The 21,166-nt window shown below is 44.3% G+C and overlaps 1 protein-coding gene across 2 annotated transcripts in view; it reads right to left on the minus strand.

The window, feature by feature from the left end:
- Nucleotides 1–87: 87 nt before the first annotated feature.
- Nucleotides 88–21,166, minus strand: part of SMYD1 (SET and MYND domain containing 1) — a 48,958-nt gene continuing 27,879 nt past the window's right edge. For both annotated transcript variants that reach the window (XM_061432610.1, XM_061432609.1), the window contains 4 exons: nt 11,177–11,269; nt 7,335–7,498; nt 5,789–5,957; nt 88–4,625 (listed from right to left, as the gene is read on the minus strand). In XM_061432610.1, the coding sequence (XP_061288594.1) occupies nt 4,467–4,625; nt 5,789–5,957; nt 7,335–7,498; nt 11,177–11,269 (585 nt within the window). In that variant the 3' untranslated portion in view covers nt 88–4,466. The remainder of the gene's footprint in view (nt 4,626–5,788; nt 5,958–7,334; nt 7,499–11,176; nt 11,270–21,166) is intronic.

The following is a 21,166-nucleotide window of genomic DNA, read 5'->3' on the forward strand; positions in this document are numbered from 1 at the left end:
ACACAGATAAAACACATTTCCATCATGACAGAGAGGTCTATTAACACTGCTTTAAACAGACTGTCAGAAAGAAAGAAGCCACACACATTTGCTTGGAAACATGGAAATTTAATAGCCTATTTGGACTGCTATAATAAAAACTCAAGATACATAGTTCTATGTCTCTTGTGCTCTGATCTAAGCAAATTCATTCACTTAATCATTCATTCAATACATATTAACTGAGCACCTACTATGTCCCAGGACCTGTGCTAGGTTCTGGGGATAGAAAGATGAATAAAGGGACAAAGCTCCTGCCCTCCAGAGGCTTACAATCTGACGGAGGAGGCAGACGAGTAAAAAGGCGATATAAGGTCATGAGGAAAATGTTATGATGGGAGATTCAAGGGTAATATGACAGACTCCGATAGGCAGCCAGCTGAATCTAAAGCTTTCAGGAAGGGCTTTACAGAAAGGGTGATTTCCAAAGTGGGTGCTGAAAGATGAATAGGAGTTGATAGGTTTTGCATATTTTAGACACAATGTTTCGAAACTCAGAGAGGCACAGGAGGACATGGGTCATCCAAGGACCCATGAGTAAGTGGCCCTGACTAAAATCTCAGATGAAGTAAATACTCAGTAAGTAACTAGACCAGTAGTCAGATGTTCTCCTTGGGGGCAATGGGTGTTGAAGAGGAACAGGCGCAGGAGTAGGGAGAAAGGAAAGAGAAAGAGTTCCCTTTTGGACATGATGAGTTTGAGGGGCAGAACGTTCGACAGGAGATGTGGGACTAATGTTCAAGAACAAGGTTAGAGGGTACAGACTTAAGAACATCAGCCTCAAAAGTATGAAAGTGTTAGTCACTCAATAGTGTCTGACTCTTTCCGAGTCCATGGGCTTCAGCCTGCCAGGCTCCTCTGTCCATAAGATTCTCTATGCAACAATACTGGAGTGGGTTCCCATTCCTTTCTTCAGGGGATCTTCCCAATCTGCAGGCAGATTCTTTACCATCTGGGCCATCAGGGAAGCCCTGAGGCCATGAGGAAACAAAGAGCCTGGCTGAGCTCCTGGGGGAAGGTGTGCAGAGGGAGATGAGGACCAACTGAGAGTGACCAGAATGAACAAAACCAGCTCTAGGAAATACCAGCCTGTCAAGGGCAGGAGAGAAACCTCGACAGAGAATCATTACAAGGATGTGGTACCCAGAAATCAAGGGCTGTGATGCCAACTGAAGCAGAGAAGCCAAATAATACGAAGGCTGAAATGGCCCACCATGAGTCAACCTTGGAAAGCGCCATGATCATTCTGCAGTGGGTTCAGGAAGAAATGGAAAGTGAAGAAAGCTAAATTCCAGTATACAGTAGGTGCAGAAAAATGCTGTCTGATTCCACTTATACAAGGTACCCAGAATAGTCAAATTCATAGGGCCAGAAAGTACATTGGTAGATGCAGGGCAGGGCAGGGAGGGGAGTTAGTATTTAATGGGGACAGAGCTTCAGTTTACGAAAGTGAAAAATTTGGGAGATGGACAATGGTGAGCACAACAATGGGAATGTACTTAGTGCCACTGAAATGTACAGTTAAATATGGTTAAAATAGTATGTTTCATATTATGTAACTTTTACCACAATAAAAAAAAAAGCATTTTTTTTTTTTAAAGAGGGACTTCTCTGGTGGTCCAGTGGCTAAGACTCTGTGCTTCCAATGCAGGGGGCCTGCGTTCGATCCCTGGTCAGGGAAATATATCCCACATGCTCAAGTAAGAGTTTGTGTGCCACAACCAAAAAAAAAAAAAAAAAGCCCAATGCAGCCAAAATCAATAATTTTTTTTTAAAAAAGAATTGTTAATAAACATGGGAGACAAAGCCTTTTAAAAAATAGTTAACCTTAAAGATTATGAGTCCCCTGCATGTCAATTAACTGCTTTAAATAAGCCAGAAATGTGAAGAATCCAAGATGAGAGAGAATATAGGGGAAGCGAGGTTTAAAGACCCAGGAGGGGACAGGAGTCCAAGGTGCAGGTGGAGAGTTTGGCTTTGGAGGGGAAGGGGGTGTGAGGAGGGGGGACGGGAAGGACAAGCACAGATATGACATGTGTGAACCCACGTGGGAAGAGGAAACGGAGGAAATCCCATCTCCTGGCCCCTCCATGAAGCAGGCAATGAGGGTCTGCTGAAAGCTGAGAACTCAAGAACAGGAGTGAAGAGCTGAAATAACCACTGGGCAAAGGGGGAGCCAGCAGGGGCACAGGGAGCACGTCTGGGCTGCACCCCAAGGCCAGCTGAGGTTGGCGAGGAGTCTGTGGAAGAACCTGTGATGAAAGGTGCCATTTTCCTGGCTGTGCACAGACCTCCAGGTACAACAGAGGAAAAATAAGACAGCTGAATTACTCTAGGTCAGAACTCTGCTGGAAGGGGGCATGGGCCAAAAGGAAGACAGACACCTAATTTGAGGAAGAGGGGATGGGAAACAGACCAGGAATATGGGAGAATGACCAGCAGTGTGGCAGATGAGAGTGACAAAGAAGGAAAGAGATTTGGAGGAAGGTTTTATATGAGGGTAAGTCACTTCAGTCATGTCCAACTCTGTGGCCCCACGGACTGTGGCCCGCCAGGTTCCTCTGTCCGTGAAATTTCCCAGGCAAGAATACCAGAGTGGGTTTCCATTTCCTATTCCAGGGGATCTTCCCAACCCAGGGATCAAACCAGGGTCTCCTGCATTGGCAGGCCAGTTTTTACCACTAGTGCCACCTAGGAAGACTGGGAATAGAAGAGGGACCATTTGAACTGGCACAGTTGGCTCCCTGGGAGAGGGCTGGTTCCGTCCTTTGCCGTGTAGTATGTGGGCTTAGAAGAACTGTCACTCTCCCAGTGAAAGTTCTAAAGAAGCAGGTGTCCTCAGTAAAGAGCCAAGTGCCAGGTACAAGCACTCTGCAAAGAGTTGGCATCTTTGCAGAACTTTTTGGACAAAGATTTTGGCACATTGGCAGGGCTGTTAGGTTCCAAGGGAGGTAGTGGATTGTTCTGAGGATGAAGGGGTGTAAGGATGGAGGAAGTGACTCTTTAGGCACAGGTGACAAATCTAGGTCCTGGGGGGATCATGTGACTTCAAGATGTTAGTCAGAGCTCTGGGGTCAAGGGTGGCTCCAAAGGATATAGAAGACTTGGTGATACTCCCAAAAAGAGGGTTTTGGTCCAGGATCCCCCAAAACACTGGTGAGAAGTTTGGGCTCCCAGAAGATACAAGAGCACAATTAGAACAACTGTCCCAGGCCAATGGGACAGCTGGATTGGTTGATTCCCAAGACCCTCATTCTTGAGTGAAAAATCAAGAGCAGCTCCCCAGGAGATGAGAGCAAGTAGATCATACCCCAAAGAGGTCCCAACCTAAGTGTGAAGTGTCCAGATTAGACATTTCTCCTGGTAAGAAAAGTAAAGAACCCAGGGTATGGACAATGAAAGAAATTAACCCAAGGAAGTCATAATTATTCATAACTAAAAATAGAGATTTCCTGGGGGTCAGTGATGAAGTCTAAGCTGATATAGACCACCCAGGCACATGTAACCAAATCAAATATCCAAAGGCCAGTTCTGCTGGACCCATGATTATCAGGTAGGTGGGTTTCCAAATTTCTCCCTCAGCTTCACCCTAAAGAGACTTGGGCCAGAGAAATCTCAGCTAACATCCAACTACTCCCACATCATGGGAATCACAAGGCTTGACTCAGAGGGTAGAGAAGGGAGCCACTCCGTCTCTGTTCTAAAAGTAGTTTCAGAATAATCCTGGGAACCCAGACTTTAAACTGAGGCCTCAAGTGGCTTGAGCAAACCTCCCTCTCCTTCTGCACAGTACCCTTATTAAAGAGGTTCTAGTTCTCTGAGTAGGACCCACATGGCCCAAACACAGTCCCATCTTCATAACTCCACAGTCACCTGTGGAAACTGGACAATACCCATTCCAGTCAGCAAATCCTGAATATCCCTGAGACACCTGCACAGATAGGTGAGCAGACAGCTGAGACTCCAGGTACCTGCAACTCTCAGCTCAGAGGTCATCTCCTCCATGACTAACCGCCACCCACCCCCACCCCGCGATGGACACACACACACACACACACACACACCCTAGACACATATCCCTCTCTCCATACAGCTTACCATTGCATTTATTGTCACACTGTGTTTTAATTGTTTGTTTATGTTTCCTCTCCCCAGTTACCTTTGGAACTTCTTTATACCTAAGGTCTAGCACCCAATAAACACTTGTAGGATGAGTTAGACCGGGCTGGGCTGGGATAGAGTTAAACTGAATTGGACTGAGTTGAAGTTAAAGAAAATGACACCAGGGATCACAGAGCAGTACGTTCCCATGGCAACAAAGTTGCGTATTACCCTGATTTCCTCAAGGGTCTCCCCAGAAACCCACCACCCCCAGGATGTCTCCCCAGTGCCCCAGCCACGGCGCCCCTCCCCCACCATGCAGGTCTTCATTGCTTCTTGTGGAACAGAGCTGGCGCCGGCTCTTTGCTGGGCTCGGCCATGACCTGCATGGGTTGGTTGTTCAGGGCGGCCTCGCGCATCTTGTGGTACATGAATTCGTTCTGGCGGAACATGCGCAGTTCCATCTCCGTCTGCATCCGCATGGCCTGTGGGACGCGGATACATCGGAAACAGTGATGACAAAGCCCCAGGACGTGTCGGTCTCTGACTTATGTTGGCCCTGCTGGAAAGGACACATATACACCCTACACACACATGCATGCATGTATACTCACACTCATCCACTGGGGGTCGAATGTCTTGACAGTGGGCTCCATTTGTTAGGAAGAGGCAGTCACACGAACCACTGAGAGAGCAGCTTGTGGGACTGTTCTCAGCAGAGATTATTCTTAGGAAGTGCCAGGTGGGGACCTGGGTTTGAACCTTGGCTCCTGCACTGAAGTCCCATCTAACATTGTGGGACTTAATCCCTTCAGCCCTCAATTTGCTCATACATGAAATGGGTGAGATGCCCTTGTACTTTATAATGTGCCAGGAAGACTACAGCCTGTGACACATAGCAAAACCCTCACCCTCCTAATGTTAATTCAAGAAATATCTATCAAGGGCCAGGCTTCGCTGCAGGGCTAAGGTCAAAGCAGTGAATACGGTGACAATGACTTATTTGACAAGCTTAATATACTGACATAAAGTTAGTCTTCTCGAACGTTCTATGACGCTAGGGTCTGTCTTCTTTCCCTATACTGCTGCCTGAGGACAGGCCTTTGGACTCTGTTACTTTCAAATAAATCAGTGTTCAAAGCACAAAGGAAACCGGTAGCTATGAAGAGCATTCCATTCACACACCAATTCATCAAACCCTTGTGCCAACCCTGTCTTTTTCCTCCATTTCACTGATAAGGAGACTGAGGCCCATACATTCAGTATTAGCAGCCACACAGCTGGAAAGTGGTAAAGCAGCAGCAGCAGCAGTCTGATTCTAGAGCCTGTGCTCTCTGACTCTACTCCACATAGCAGGTTTTCTAATATACGTGTTACACACACATGCATACCATTAGGTTTTCTCAGTCTAGGCTTGGAGCATCCTAGGGTTCAAGTCTGAGCTTTGCCATCCACTAGCTTTGTGACTAAGGACAGGTTACTCTCCTTCCCTGGGCCTCAGTTTTTTCAGATGTAAAATGAGAGGAGGGACTAAGCATGTCTGAATTCCCTCCTGGTCTAGCAGGCAACTAGGGTCTTTGCAAAAGCAGAATCTAGTACTCAGCTTTCATCTTCAGAGAGCCCAGCCCAGCCACAAGATGCCACTTGCCTCTAAGTCCTTGGTGATGGGATGAGAGGGTCCATGTGTGACCAGGAGGATGGCATAAGCTTTGCAGATCATGCCATGCCCCACTTCAATGTTGCCAGCATGCCAGTTGGTCAGCCCTGCCCGCATGATGGCCATGCCCAGCTGGGCATTGTTGTGATGGTACAGCTTCCTGTGGGGACAGAGCAAGTAATCATAACCCATATTCCCAACCTGCCTTGCATCTGCACAGCATTTGACAGCTTATAAAGCAACCATGGGACTTTCCTGGTGGTCCAGTGGTTAACAATCCTCCGTCCAATGCAGGGGACACAGGTTCAATCCCTCATTGGGGAATTAAGATCCCACTTGCTGTGGGGCAACTAGAGAGCCTGTGTGCCACAACTAGAGAGAAGCCTCAGCACACTGCAATGAAGACCCAGGGCAGTCAAAAATAAATAAATAAATAAATAAAAGTGACCTCACTGATTAAGTCCATTTGCTTTCCCATCAGCCCTGGGAGGTATCCGCCATCAAAGATAGATTGAGGCACACAGAGCTGCAGTCAGATACCAAACACCCCACATGGTGAGACTGTGAGGTGGAGACTCTGACCTGGGCCACTGAGCCAAGTCCTCACAGGGAAACGGGGGCAGGATTGTACTTGGAACTTGAGTACTGGGAGCTGACAGCCTTCAGGAGTACCCAACCTCTCCTTGGGAAAAAGCTAAGAAGTTTAGGGGAAAAAAATAATTTGAATGCTCTTCGTGGGACCAAGTGGTATTCTTACCTCCCTGGTACCCTCCTTTTGTACCCTCCATGGATTGAAAAGGGTACCCTCCATTCAAAAAATACAACTTTCTTATGCAAAAGTATTCATTTGGCCAGAAATACAAATTCACACACCAATGTGGACACATATGGCAAGAGAAGACATTAGCAGAGGAAAGGCAAGGAAGTTGCCTTTTACAGTTTATAAGCAAGGATGGCCCACGCCTCTTTTATTTTCTTTCTTTTTTTCCTTCTCTTTCTCTCTGTTTTTTTGTTTGTTGTTTTTTTATCACACTGTGCGGCTTGCAGGATCTTAGTTCCCAAACCAGGGATTGAACTCTTATCCCCTGCAGTAGAAGCACAGAGTCTTAACCACTGACTATCAGGGAAGTCCCTTTCTTTTTTCTTTTGATAAACTCTAAAGCTGCAAGATTGCCTCTGTTGATTGGTTGATTGGTTGGGGGTGGGGGGAACCTTTCTAGGCACTTAAAAGCAAGCCAGATTTAGCCTTAAGGAAACCAAAAACAGAAGATGCCACCCAAATAATAGACAACCTGGAGGTGGGAAAGACAAAGGTTGACACACAGATTTCATCTCAAGTATCCGATCTGATTATTTGGACATTATTGGTGGGCACACCATGATAAAGAGGTTCAGTCATAAAGAGGATGGTGATAGATTACTAATGCCTGCTGTGGGTGCCAGAGGGAGGGATATAGTGATATGCCTGCCATCTTCTTACCATCCCTGAAATAGACACATTTCTGGAGACTACCTGAGACCCGGGATCGTCACCTACATGTAGCCATCCACCATCCTCCTGGCGTAGTGTGAGGCCTCCTCAAAGGCCTGCAGGTAGGAGAGGACCTCGGAAACAATGCTCAGCAGTCGCAGCGTGTAGATGTTGGTGTCGGCAAACACTGGCTCCTGCTTCTGCAGGCACTCCCGACATAACTTCACAACCTAGGAGACACAAACCCTGATTGTACTCACTGCACCAGAGCACAAGCTTAATTCACATACGGGAGCATCATGATGCCATCATGGACACTCATGCTTTGAAGACTGAGGAAACTGCTAACAGAGATGGGAAAGCACCAGCTTGTGATTTGAAGAGAAAAATGGTTCCCATTTGGCTAAGATGTAGAGATGGAAAGGGTAACTGTGGGACACAGTGCTGACATGGCAGGATGAGGAGTTACCATAGAAGTTAGTATGGAGTCTGTTAACAGATGAATGGTACATATATACAAGGGAATTCTGCTCAGCCATAAAAAGGAAATGAATTTGAGTCAGTTGTAGTGAGATGGACGACCCTAGAGCCTGTTATACAGAATGATGTAAGTCAGAAAGACAAAAACAAATATTGCATATTAATGCATATATATGGAATCTAGAATATTCATTAGAAGGACTGATGCTGAAGCTGAAGCTCCGATACTTTGACCACCTGATGCAAAGGGCTGACTCATTGGAAAAGACCCTGACCCTGGGAAAGATTGAGGGTGAGGGGAGAAGGGGATGACAGAGGATGAGATGGTTGGATGGCATCATCAACTCAATGGACACAAGTCTGAACAAACTCCAGGAGGACAGGGAAGTGAAGGACAGGGAAGCCTGGGGTGCTGCAGTCCATGGGGTTGCAGAGTTGGACATGACTGAACAACAACAAATGGAATCTAGAAAAATAGTACTGATGAACCTATTTGCAGAGAAGAGATGGAGATGCAGACATCTTTCTCTGTGTCCATACCTCTGCCATGTGAGGATGCAGCGAGATGATATGCAAGGAAGGTGGCCAGACAAACATGAGCTAAGTTTCCTATCTGCTGTATGTATGTGTGCTAGTCAGGAGTTTCCTTAGCAATTGACAGAAACCTAAATAAAACTGGTTGAGAATAATGGAATCACACAATGGTATATTAAAAGGAACTCAGCCATTAAAAGGAACAAAACTGGGTTATTTGTAGATGTGGATGGACCTAGAGCTGTCATACAGAGTGAAATGAAGTAAGTCAAAAAGAGAAAAATAAATATCGTATATTAATGCATATATGTGGAATATGAAAAATGGTATTGATGAACCTATTTGCAGGGAAGGAATGGAGATGCAGATATAAAGAATGGACACATCGGGGGAAAGAGAGGGAAGGACGAACTGAGAAGGTAGCACTGACATATATACACCATTATGTGTAAAATGGATAACTAGCAGGAAGCTGCTATATAACACAGGGAGTCCAGCCTGGCACTCCATGGCAACCTAGAAGGGTGGAATGTGTCAGGGACGGAGGCTCAAGGGGGCACTGATGCATGTCAGAGACCTCCACAACATTGTAATTATCCTCCAATTAAAAAAGAAGTCAGTAGGGAGTTATGAAAGCTATATTCACACATTACTTCCTCTCACAACAGCATGATGAGAGAAGTGCTGCTAATATCCTCATTTTCCCAGATGAGGAAACAGAAGCACAAAGAGGGTAAGTGCTTTGCTGAAGTTACACAGAGAGTGAGCGATGCAGTGCAGATTCAAACCAAGCAATGGAGCTTTATCTTAACCATCATGTCCATGATTCTCCATCGTGGCTCTACTTCGGAATAATCTGGAGAGCTTTTTTTTTTTTTTTTAACACCTTGAACGAGTAAAATTTCTACTTCTTAACTATGCTTCAATAAAGCTGGAAAAACATAAAGAGTATACCACATGCTGGAAGATATGACCCCTTCTCATGAAGTATTGCTTATAAAGCAGTGCTTCACCTGAGCCTTTGACAGCCTTATAACACTTTTTATTAGGCTAGGAGGATGTGTAGTATGGTAGGTGATGTAACCAGTAGAATCCAAGCTATGGCTCCATTTCCACACCTCTATGGCTATAAAAGGCATCATTTGGACTAGTGATACCAGTGTGCACTCAGGTACCATTGGGACAAAATCTCTGTAAGTGCCTGGAGAGCTTTTTTAAATCCTGGTGTCTGAGTCCTACCCCAGACCAAAGAAATTAAATATCTAGGGGAGGGACCCTGGCATCTGTAGCTCGTATCTGCCCCCGGGTGGCCCTTATGCACAGTGACATTGGACAGTCATGACCTGCTAGAAGTGTACAGGATGGATTGGAAGAGAGAGGGTCCAGGAGACTGACTAGAAGGAGGCCACATTGGTCCTGGTGAGGAAGAAGATGGGCTCAATCCCAAGGGACTTGGAGGCAGGCTTTCCTGACTAATTCACATGTAGACATAGCTTCAGTGATGCCCTACAAAGTCAGATGGTTTCTAGATTTTAGTGGTTCATAGCTCTCCTCTCTTTCCCTTGCCAATCTCATGGAAGAAACGTCACACAATTCTTTCCATTTCTAATGAGTGGAAATTAGTTTTCTCTGAGATTCTCCCAGAGGCCCCTGGGGCAACTGGGTGGTGGTGTGATGGAGTGTGAGCTAACAAGCCATCCATCCTGAAAACAATCATGAACTCATAGGCACTCTCCAGCCCTACATCTGGCCCTGCCCAGCTTAAGCGCAGAAGAGGACAGACAAAGAAGAAGAGAGGACAGAGGAATGGAATCAGGAACTGAAGCTCCTACCTCAAACCTCTAGATTTTCTATATTGCACAGCAACACTTTGTTCATGGGACTCTCCCTGAGACTTGACAGACTCCTGGGAGGCAAGCAGCATGTCCTGTGTTGGTCACCTCAATAAGGGCTCAAAAATAGGCAATGAATGAATGAGGAAAGAAGAATGAAGACAATGGACAAGCTGACAGAAATGAACGAAATGAATCTCCCACACTGCCACACCCTGCTAAGTCTCTTCTGCTGCTGCTGCTGCTGCTAAGTAGTTTCAATCGTGTCCGACTCTGTGCGACCCCAAGCAGCCCACAAGGCTCTGGCATCCATGGCAACCCCAGCCACACGTTAACAGAGCCACAAAAGAGCTTGGGGGGGGAAGGGAAAAATACTGTGATGATCCCTGTGTTCTGTTGCAGACTGGGTGAATCACATCTCAGGGGGTGAGACACAGGAATCTGTATTTCCAACAAACTGCCTGACAGAATTCAATGCAAGTAAGTGCTCTGCAGGTCAGTGCTGGTGGTGGGTCTCAACTTTAGGTGCACATTGAAATCATATGGGAGCTTTAAAAATCTTGATGTCTGGGTCCCACTCTAAGAGATTCTAGAAGGACTGTCCTGAGTGTCAGTATTTTTCAATGATTCTAGTGTACAGCCTGGCTCTAGCGTACAGCCAGGGTTGAATGCACAGTTAGAAGAGCCTGGAAACTGTAGGCAGGACACACGTTCAGTTACCAGAAAGCAAGCCATCCACTGCCGTTTCCATTCCTCCATCCCTGATGCCAACCTAAAATATTACAGACCATCCCCCAAACCCCAGGGACATTTGTCAGGCTGCCTGTGCTTTCCTCAAACCCAGTTTTAGTGAGTTGAACCATCAGTGAGAACACGCCCCTAAAAGAGGCTGCATGGCTTAAGGGCGAGAAGAGTCATGGTCTCAACCATGGGACATCTTCCAGAAAAAAAACCTGCTTGGTAGCCTCCCCGTCTTGACTGCCCCCCACCATTTCCCTCCTTTACTAGAGAAACCTTCTGCCCTCTTCCCCACCCCTATCCCGTATAAAAATGAATTTTTACCTCGTGGTACAAACCCTCAGAGCGAGCCTTGTCGATTTTTTCCAGTATATCCTTGGAGAATTGTATCATCTCCTTCACCACCTCCTGAGAGGGCTGGGAAAGGAAGGGACACTGAGCTGGAGACCTGTTCGTGAGGCAACCCACCGCATCTCTGAACAGCCAACATTTTTTTTATTGGAGTATAATTGCTTTACAATGTTGTGTTAGTTTTTGCTGTTCAACGAAGTGAATCATCCATAACTGTACACATATCCCCCTCCCTCTGGGACCTCCCTCATACCTCCCCACCCCGCATCCCAGAGAACTGAAGTGAACTCCCTGTGCTATAGAGGAGGCTTCCACTGGCTCTCTTTTCATACATGGCAGAGTATATATGTCAATCCCAATCTCCCAATTTGTCCAACCCTCCCACCCCGCCGACCATGTCTACATTTTAGTTCTCTATGTCAGCGTCTCATTCCTGCCCTGCAAATAGGTTCAGTTGCTCTTGTTGACATTTACTGTAGTACGAGATTAATGCCTTCCTCCTTGTGAATGCTTCATTTCTGTAAATGCCGCTCAGGATCCCTATAGCTTTTCCAACTCCCTCATTATGCTTCTGATGCACATTGCATTTTCCATTGACCAAGGTCCTGAGCCTTGCTGCTGGGTCATGTTCCCCAGCCCAGCTCGTGCCTGGGTTTATAGACCCCAGTGAAGAATCTGACATTAATCCCTGTTGTGTTTTCTCTGGCATTTTGGATTCTTATTGTATTCTATCACTCAAAATGTTTGCCATTCTTCCTCTTGACTTCAAATCAACCACATATTCTATAGGTATGGCCTTGAATCTTTGTTTTCACCCAAATACTGACCAGCACAGGGCTGAGGACAGAGTCTGAGAGTTTGACAAAAAAAAAAAAAAATCATACTCCAGTCTGCCACTGAAGCTCATTAAACAGGGCCCTGTGGCTATGGGCTGTCAACCCTTTCACGTGTCTCTGCATCCTGCTCATAGTTCCTTAGGATGATCAAAATGATATCATGGAACGTCCTTGGTGATCTGGTGGTTAAGAATCCACCTTACAAAGCAGGGACACAGGTTTGATCTCTGGTCAGGGAAATAAGATCCCACATGCCCAGGAGCAACCAATCTGCGTGACACAACTAGTGAAACACGAGTGCCACACCTCCAGAGTCAGTGCCCTGCAACAAACGGCCCGTGGGCCTCAGCGAAGACCGGACACAACAAAATAAATAAACGCATGATTAAAAAAAAAAAAAGGCTACCATGAAGAACTTGTTAGCTGTGAAATCTAGACCAATTAAGCTTCCTATGTTTGTCTAAGCAGTCTAGTGATCTTGTAAAACAAAAATGAGGTTTTGATATTCAAGGTACCATAATTAAGAAGCCAGTTCCCATGAAAGCATAATTTTGAAGAAAAAGTGCCAGATTTCCCAAAGACCAAAGAAAGAGTTTGCCTGCAATGCTTACCAATATCAGAAGCTCTTTTCTGGGGGGAAAAAAAAAAAGTTTTTTGCTCAGGCAAATCTGATATAATTTTTTCAAAAATAAAAATATCTTTATTATTTATTCTGACTGTAAAATTAATATACACAAACTGTAAAAAAAAAATAAAACATATGAAAAAAACATGGAGAAAAAAAGCGGAAATCCCCAGAACTCACCCAAAGATGGACACAGTATGTTGAGGAGTATTTTCTAATACTTATACATAGGAATAATATTTTAAATATTTAACAACTAGTATAGGAAAAGCACTGACAGATCAAAGGCACAGACACATCAATAGTATGTCTACATGACCATATCAGCTTACACTGGCTGATAAAGTTCTGATACACAGAACTTTGGTCCTGCATGTTCACACATGCATGAGTGTGTCTATGTCTATAGCATCATATTTTTCTAACTGGTATAGTAACATATTTCTCTCTATTGCCTGTTTTTTTTTCACTCATTATAGTCGGATCTATGGTTTTTCCAGTAGTCATGTATGGCAATGGCACCCCACTCCAGTACTCTTGCCTGGAAAATCCCATGGACAGAGGAGCCTGGTAGGCTGCAGTCCATGGGGTAGCTAAGAGTCGGACCCGACTGAGCGACTTCACTTTCACTTTTCACTTTCATGCATTGGAGAAGAAAATGGCAACCCACTCCAGTGTTCTTGTCTGGAGAATCCCAGGGACTGGGGAGCCTGGTGGGCATCCGTCTATGGGGTCGCACAGAGTCGGACACGACTGAAGCGATGCAGCAGCAGCAGCATGTATGGATATTAGAGTTGGACCATAAAGAAGGCTGAATGCCAAAGAATTGATGCTTTTGAACTGTGGTGCTGAAGAAGACTCTTGAGAGTCCCTTGGAGTGCAAGGAGATCAAACCAGTCAATCCTAAAGGAAATCAGTCCTGAATATTCATTGGAAGGACTGATGCTGAAACTGAAGCTCCAATACTTTGGCCATCTGATGCGGAGAGCCAACTCATTGGAAAAGACCCTGGTGCTGGGAAATACTGAAGCAAAAGGAGAAGGGGGTGGCGGAGGATGAGATGGTTAAATAGCATTATTGACTCCATGGGCAGGAATCTGAGGAAACACAATTCTGTGTTTGTTTCCGTACTTGCCTCACAGCCTGACCCCAACAATTGATGCATATGTCAGTGCTCTGCCTTCTGTTGGGTCTCACTCCTGGTTTATCCTTCACCTTGACCTTTGATTTGGCTGAGATTTCTGGCTGCCTTCCTGCTTGATGACCTAAATGTTGACTTCCCGCCTGAATGCTACTCAGCCCCCTGTTAGTTAACTGGTCATGTCTTGGTCCCAGACCACATCATTTCAGTGTGTGTCTGCTTCCCTAAGCCCGTTTGAATCAACCACATTAGTGAGAGGAGTCCACATCCTGCCTGGTATGCAGAGTCCTGTGAGTAGGGTCCAGAGGTGTAGCGTATCATCCATCCATCAAACCTACATCTTCAGTTTCACCTATCATTTGTTGCCCAAGTGTTGGCTCATAAAATCCCATCTAGTTGATGACTACTAGTCTCCAAGCTACTGTAAGTTCCATCATATTCAAAATTCTTAGTGAATCTTCTCAGTTCAGTTCAGTTCAGTCACTCAGTCGTGTCCGACTCTTTGCGACCCCATGAATTGCAGCACGCCAGGCCTCCCTGTCCATCACTAACTCCTGGAGTTCACCCAGACTCATGTCCATTGAGTCAGTGATGCCATCCAGCTATCTCATCCCCTTCTCCTCCTGCCCCCAATCCCTCCCAGCATCAGAGTCTTTTCCAATGAGTCAACTCTTCACACAAGGTGGCCAAAGTACTGGAGTTTCAACTTTAGCATCATTCCTTCCAAAGAAATCCCAGGGCTGATCTCCTTCAGAATGGACTGGTTGGATCTCCTTGCAGTCCAAGGGACTCTCAAGAATCTTTTCCAACACCACAGTTCAAAAGCATCAATTTTTCAGCGCTCAGCCTTCTTCACAGTCCAACTCTCACATCCATACATGACCACAGGAAAAACCATAGCCTTGACTAGACGGCCCTTTGTTGGCAAAGTAATGTCTCTGCTTTTGAATATGCTATCTAGGTTGGTCATAACTTTCCTTCCAAGGAGTAAGTGTCTTTTAATTTCATGGCTGCAGTCACCATCTGCAGTGATTTTGGAGCCCCAAAAATAAAGTCTGACACTGTTCCCACTGTTTCCCCATTTCCCATGAAGTGATGGGACCGGATGCCATGATCTTCATTTTCTGAATGTTGAGCTTTAAGCCAACTTTTTCACTCTCCACTTTCACTTTCATCAAGAGGCTTTTGAGCTCCTCTTCACTTTCTGCCATAAGGGTGGTGTCATCTGCATATCTGAGGTTATTGATATTTCTCCCGGCAATCTTGATTCCAGCTTGTGCTTCTTCCATGGGAAAGAAATGCAAAAAGCAAAATGGCTGTCTGGGGAGGCTTTACGAACAGCTGTGAAAAGAAGAGAAGTGAAAAGCAAAGGAGAAAAGGAAAGATATAAGCATCTGAATGCAGAGTTCCAAAGAATAGCAAGAAGAGATAAGAAAGCCTTCTTCAGCCATCAATGCAAAGAAATAGAGGAAAACAACAGAATAGGAAAGACTAGAGATCTCTTCAAGAAAATTAGAGATAGCAAAGGAACATTTCATGCAAAGATGGGCTCGATAAAGGACAGAAATGGTATGGACCTAACAGAAGCAGAAGATATTAAGAAAAGATGGCAAGAATACACAGAAGAACTGTACAAAAAAGATCTTCACAACCCAGATAATCACGATGGTGTGATCACTGACCTAGAGCCAGACATCTTGGAATGTGAAGTCCAGTGGGCCTCAGAAAGCATCACTACAAACAAAGTTAGTGGAGGTGATGGAATTCCAGTTGAGCTATTTCAAATCATGAAAGATGATGCTGTGAAAGTGCTACACTCAATATGCCAGCAAATGTGGAAAACTCAGCGGTGGCCACAGGACTGGAAAAGGTCAGTTTTCATTCCAATCCCAAAGAAAGTCAATGCCAAAGAATGCTCAAACTACTGCACAATTGCACTCATCTCACACGCTAGTAAAGTAATGCTCAAAATTCTCCAAGCCAGGCTTCAGCAATATGTGAACCGTGAACTTCCAGATGTTCAAGCTGGTTTTAGAAAAGGCAGAGGAACCAGAGATCAAATTGCCAACATTTGCTGGATCATCGAAAAAAGCAAGAGAGTTCCAGAAAAACATCTATTTCTGCTTTATTGACTATGCCAAAGCCTTTGACTGTGTGGATCACAATAACCTGTGGAAAATTCTGAAAGAGATGGGAATACCAGACCACCTGATCTGCCTCTTGAGAAATTTGTATGCAGGTCAGGAAGCAACAGTTAGAACTGGACATAGAACAACAGACTGGTTCCAAATAGGAAAAGGAGTACGTCAAGGCTGTATATTGTCACCCTGCTTATTTAACTTATATGCAGAGTACATCATGAATCTTCTCAAGTAATCAATAACTTGCAGGATAGACTCAGAGAATACCAAGCTGTTAGATGTCAAGAAAAATCGTACTGATGAACCTATCTGCAGGGCAGGAATAGAGACGCAGACATAGAGAACAGACCTTGGACATAGAGGGGGCAGGACAGGGTGGCATGAATTGAGAGAGTAGCAGTGAAATGTATATATTACCATATGGAAAATAGACAGCTAATGGGAAGCTGCTGTATAGTGCAGGGAGGTCAACACGGTGCTCTGTGACAACCTAGAGGGGTGCGATGGGGAGATGGGGGGAGATTCAAGAGAGAGAGACATCTGCATACTTATGGCTGATTCACATTGTTGTATGGCAGAAGCCATCATAATGTCATAAAGCAATTATCCTCCAATTAAAAACAAATTAAAAAAAATAAAGTGCATCTCTTATAGAAAGCTTTTTTTTTTTAATCTTCTTCAATTTGATGCTGTAAGAAAAAGTGCTACTTTAAGCTCTTGAAGGGAGTTAAATTTTTTCAAGGAGGCAACTGCCAAGGTTCTCAAAACAACCTGGCTGAAAGGCTGTTAACTGACCCATGCAACATGTGATGAAGCTATTCTGAGAAGGGAAATGGGCTGTTCCACTTGGCTCTCTTTTCAGAGTAAAGGCAGGAAAGCCTGATCTGCAGACAGGATTTAAGGAACCCCACAGAGAGAGGTTCCACTCTCCAGGAGCACCAAGATTAATAGAAGGAGGAGATTAAAGATTAAAACAGGGAGGAAGAGAGAGGAGCCAGAGGAGAAGGGGGAGGAGCTAGTGGCGAAGGGGGAGGAACTGGAGGAGGAACCAAAATAAGAGGAGGGGAGGGAAAGAGGGACACTGGCTCCCCAAACTTGAAAAACTGAAACATTCCTATTGTGAAAACCATAGGTGAAGGCTGGAGAAAGAGGGAAAAAATAAAAAATTTAAAAAACAGCAACCTAAACAAGGAGGGTACAAAGCTACAACTGAGGGAAATTGGTGTTATTTTCTCATTTTAAAAATATTTGGTTTTTATTTTTATCCAGCTCTATATGTCTATATATTATATATATACATATATATAATGTATACATATATATAATGTATACATATATATAATGTATAATGTAACATATATATGTACACATATATATATGTGTGTGTATATATATATATGAGTCAGAAACAATTTGATGCCAACTGAAGGTTTGAAGTTGAGTCACAAAGGCTGATGTACAGAGAGGAGTTTATCAGGCTGTGATAAAGCATTATTTAAATAAATAAAAGCAATTGGATGACATCATAGAAAAGCCTGAAGGAACTGTTAATAAGTTAGTCCAATGCCCCACTTCACAGATGAGGAAACTGAAACCCACAAGGAAGAGCCTTGCCCAAGCTTAGACATTCAGGGTCACAGCCAGAATGAGAACACAGGCCTCCTAATTTTTTCTCCAGTGTCCTTTCCGCTACAATATTTGGGGGGTGGGAGGGTGGGGGGCTGTGGTGGGGGCAGAGGGAGGCAGTGAAAGTGTTAGTCACTCAGTCGTGTCTGACTCCTTGTGACCCCATGGACTGCAGCTTGCCAGGCTCCTCTGTCCATGGAATTCTCCAGGCAAGAATACTGGAGTGGATGGCCATTCCCTTCTCCAGGGATATTTCCAACCCAGGGATCGAACCCAGGTCCCCGCATTGCAGGCTGATTCTTTACTGTCTGAGTCAATATGAAAACCCGAGTTATTGTTATTTCTTTATTTTAATAGAGAAACCATTTTGATATAAAAATAATAAAAAGCTTTTGCTTTGAATCCAGGTCAGTTCAAGCAGAAATAATTGATGTTTTGTATCAAGAGAGATGTCAGCTCTTCAATTCAGATAGGAAGATGTGGGCATATGGTCACCATCTGGTAGCAGCTTATCTAAAGTGAAGGGGCAGGAACTAACAGCCACACATCACCTACTTAACTATTGGCACTGCCAGGTAAATATCAAAAAATTCAAAAGCCTGTATGGGAGGGGAGTTTGGAGGAGAATGGATACATGTGTATGTATAGCTGGGTTGCTCCGCTGTGCACCTGAAATTAACACAACATTGCTAATTGGCTATACTCCCATAAAAAATAAAAAGACGAAATGGAAAAAGAAAAAACAACACATCTGATTTCAGAATCTTAAAATGTGACTATAGATTTTTGGGTGTGTTTAAGGATATTCTCCTAAAAATGTATAAAATATACAAAAATATTAAAATCTACATGTATAGTGTATTATATGAGCATAGATGGGTCCTTTCAGGATAAGTAAATGGGAAATAAATTAATTAGTACTAATGAACTCAAAGGGGCTTCCCAGGTGGCACTAGTGGTAAAGAGTCAGCCTGACAATACAGAAGACATAAAGAGACACAGGTTTGATCCCTGGGTCGGGGAGACTTCCTGAAGGAGGACATGGCAGCCTACTCCAGTATTCTTGCCTGGAAAATCCCATGGACAGTGGAGCCTGGCAGGCTACAGCTCCGAGGGTCACAAAGAGTCAGACACACTGAAGCAACTTAGCATGCATGCAATGAACTCAAAATAAATAAGAAACAGATATTCCATGTCATAATAAGTAATTCCTGTTTCTTATCTAATTTATTTTGAGTTCATTTGTACTAATTAATTTATAATTAAACTAATACCTTAACTTGGTTTCTATAAAAAGAAATTTCAAAAGATTCAAAGAAATAACTACAGTTATTTCATTTAATTTCAGAAGTGAGAAAAGAAGGTCTTGTCTTTTAAAAATTAGGTAGTGTTTGCTGCTGCTAAGTCACTTCAGTCGTGTTCGACCCTGTGCGACCCCATAGACGGCAGCCCACCAGGCTCCCCCGTCCCTGGGATTCTCCAGGCAAGAATACTGGAGTGGGTTGCCATTTCCTCCTCCAATGCATGAAAGTGAAAAGTGAAAGTGAAGTTGCTCAGTCGTGTCCGACTTTTAGTGACCCCATGGACTGCAGTTTTCCAGGCTCCTCCATCCATGGGATTTTCCAGGCAAGAGTACTGGAGTGGGGTGCCACTTCCTTCTCCAGGTAGTGGTAGAAGCAAGTTATGAAAAAATTACTCAGGTCCAGGCAGCAGGCGGGAAGGCTGGCTGGCTTGCAGGTAAGACACACGTTAACCTGCAGGTTCTAGAAGGTCAGGTTAAGGGTGGACACAGTAGCTTATTCCTTTCTGTACCTCCTGTGGTACTGAGCTCAGTGCCCCATACATACAAGCCAATTCACATTTCCTGGACTATAGAACCTTTGATTCTATGAAAATGGGGTTGTTCCTATAAAGAACACATCCCTGAGTGTTTTGTATCCTGCCCTGTATCGAGATTGACTTCTGCTTGCACACACATGTGGGTACACGTATCTGTGTGAGTGCATGTGTCCTTTCTAATTTTAATAATTAAATAAATTTAATTTTAATTTGCATACACTGTTACATTCCCCTCCCAAATTCAATCCATATGTTTCAGTTCTAACCCCTAGTACCTCAAAACATGACCTTTTTAGAAATAGGGTCAGTGCAGGTGTAATTAATTAAGATGGGGTCAAACTTAATTAAGGGTGGCCCCTTCATCCAATGGCACTGGTGTTCTTATAAACAGAATGCCAGGTAAAGAGAAAGATACATGCATGAGGGGAAGACCATGGAAAGAGGCCCAGGCCCGTCTACCATCTAAGGAAAGAGGCCTAGAGCAGATACTCTCTTCATAGCTCTCAAAAGGAACCAGTCTAACCAAGACCTTGATTTCAAATTTTAGCCTCCAGAACTGGGAAACAATATATTTCTATTGTAAGTCACCCAGTTTGGGGTCCTGGGTGTTATGGCAGCCCTAGGAAACAAATTCATATGTCAATGTTTGGCCCCTTAACTCTTTTCCCTTAAGAAATAGAGCTCAGACTTCCCTGGTGGCACAGTGGATAAGAATCCACCTGCCAATGCAGGGGTCACGGGTTTGGTCCCTGGTCCGAGAAGATGCCACACAGCTACGGAGCCTGTGTGCCACAACTACAAAAGCATCCAGAGCATGTGCTCTGAAACAAGAGCAGCCACCACAACGAGAAGCCTGAGCACTGCAACGAAGGGTTGCCCCTGCTCACCACAACTAGAGAATGCCTGTGCGCTGCAAGGAAGACCCAGCCCAACCAAACATAAATAAATAAATGATTTTAAAGAAAGAAGTAGAGCTCAGCTAATCACAGTAGCTAAGATGCAAAAACGACCTAAATGTCCATCAACAGATGAATGAATAAAGAAGATGTGGTGCCTATATACAATGAAATATTACTCAGGGATTTAAAAAGAATGAAATAATGCCATTTGCAGTTCCGTGGATGGACCTAGAGATTATCATACTAAGTGAAGTAAGCCAGAAAGAGAAAGACAAATACTATATGGTACCTCTTACATGTGGAATCTAAAATATGAGATGAATGAACTTGTCTACAAAATAGAAACAGATTCACAGACATAGAGAACAGAGTTATGGTTGCCAAGGGGGCAGGGAGGGAAGGATTGGGAGTTTGAGGCTGGCAGATACAAACTGTTATCTATAGAATGAATAAACAACAAAGTCCTCCTACATAGCACAGGAAACTATATTCAGTATCCTGTGATAAACCACAATGGGAAAAAACATGAAAAAGAATTATGTGTGGGTGCGTATAGGCTTCCCAGGTGGCACTAGTGGTAAAGAACCTGCCTGCCAATCCAGGAGACACAGGTTCTATCCCTGGATCGGGAAGATCCCCTAGAGCAGGGCATGGCAACCCACTCTAGTACTCTGGCCTGGAAAATCCTACGGACAGAGAAGTTTGGCAGGCAGCAGTCCAGACGGTCACACAGAGCTGGACATGACTGAAGCGACTTAGCATGCACACACACATGTATAACTGAATCATTTTGCTGTATACCAGAGACTAACACAACACTGTAAATCAATTATACTTCAATTAAAAAAATAATAAA

Source organism: Bos javanicus, chromosome 11 (genome assembly GCF_032452875.1).
Source record: "Bos javanicus breed banteng chromosome 11, ARS-OSU_banteng_1.0, whole genome shotgun sequence".
Classification (NCBI taxonomy): Eukaryota; Metazoa; Chordata; class Mammalia; order Artiodactyla; family Bovidae; genus Bos; species Bos javanicus.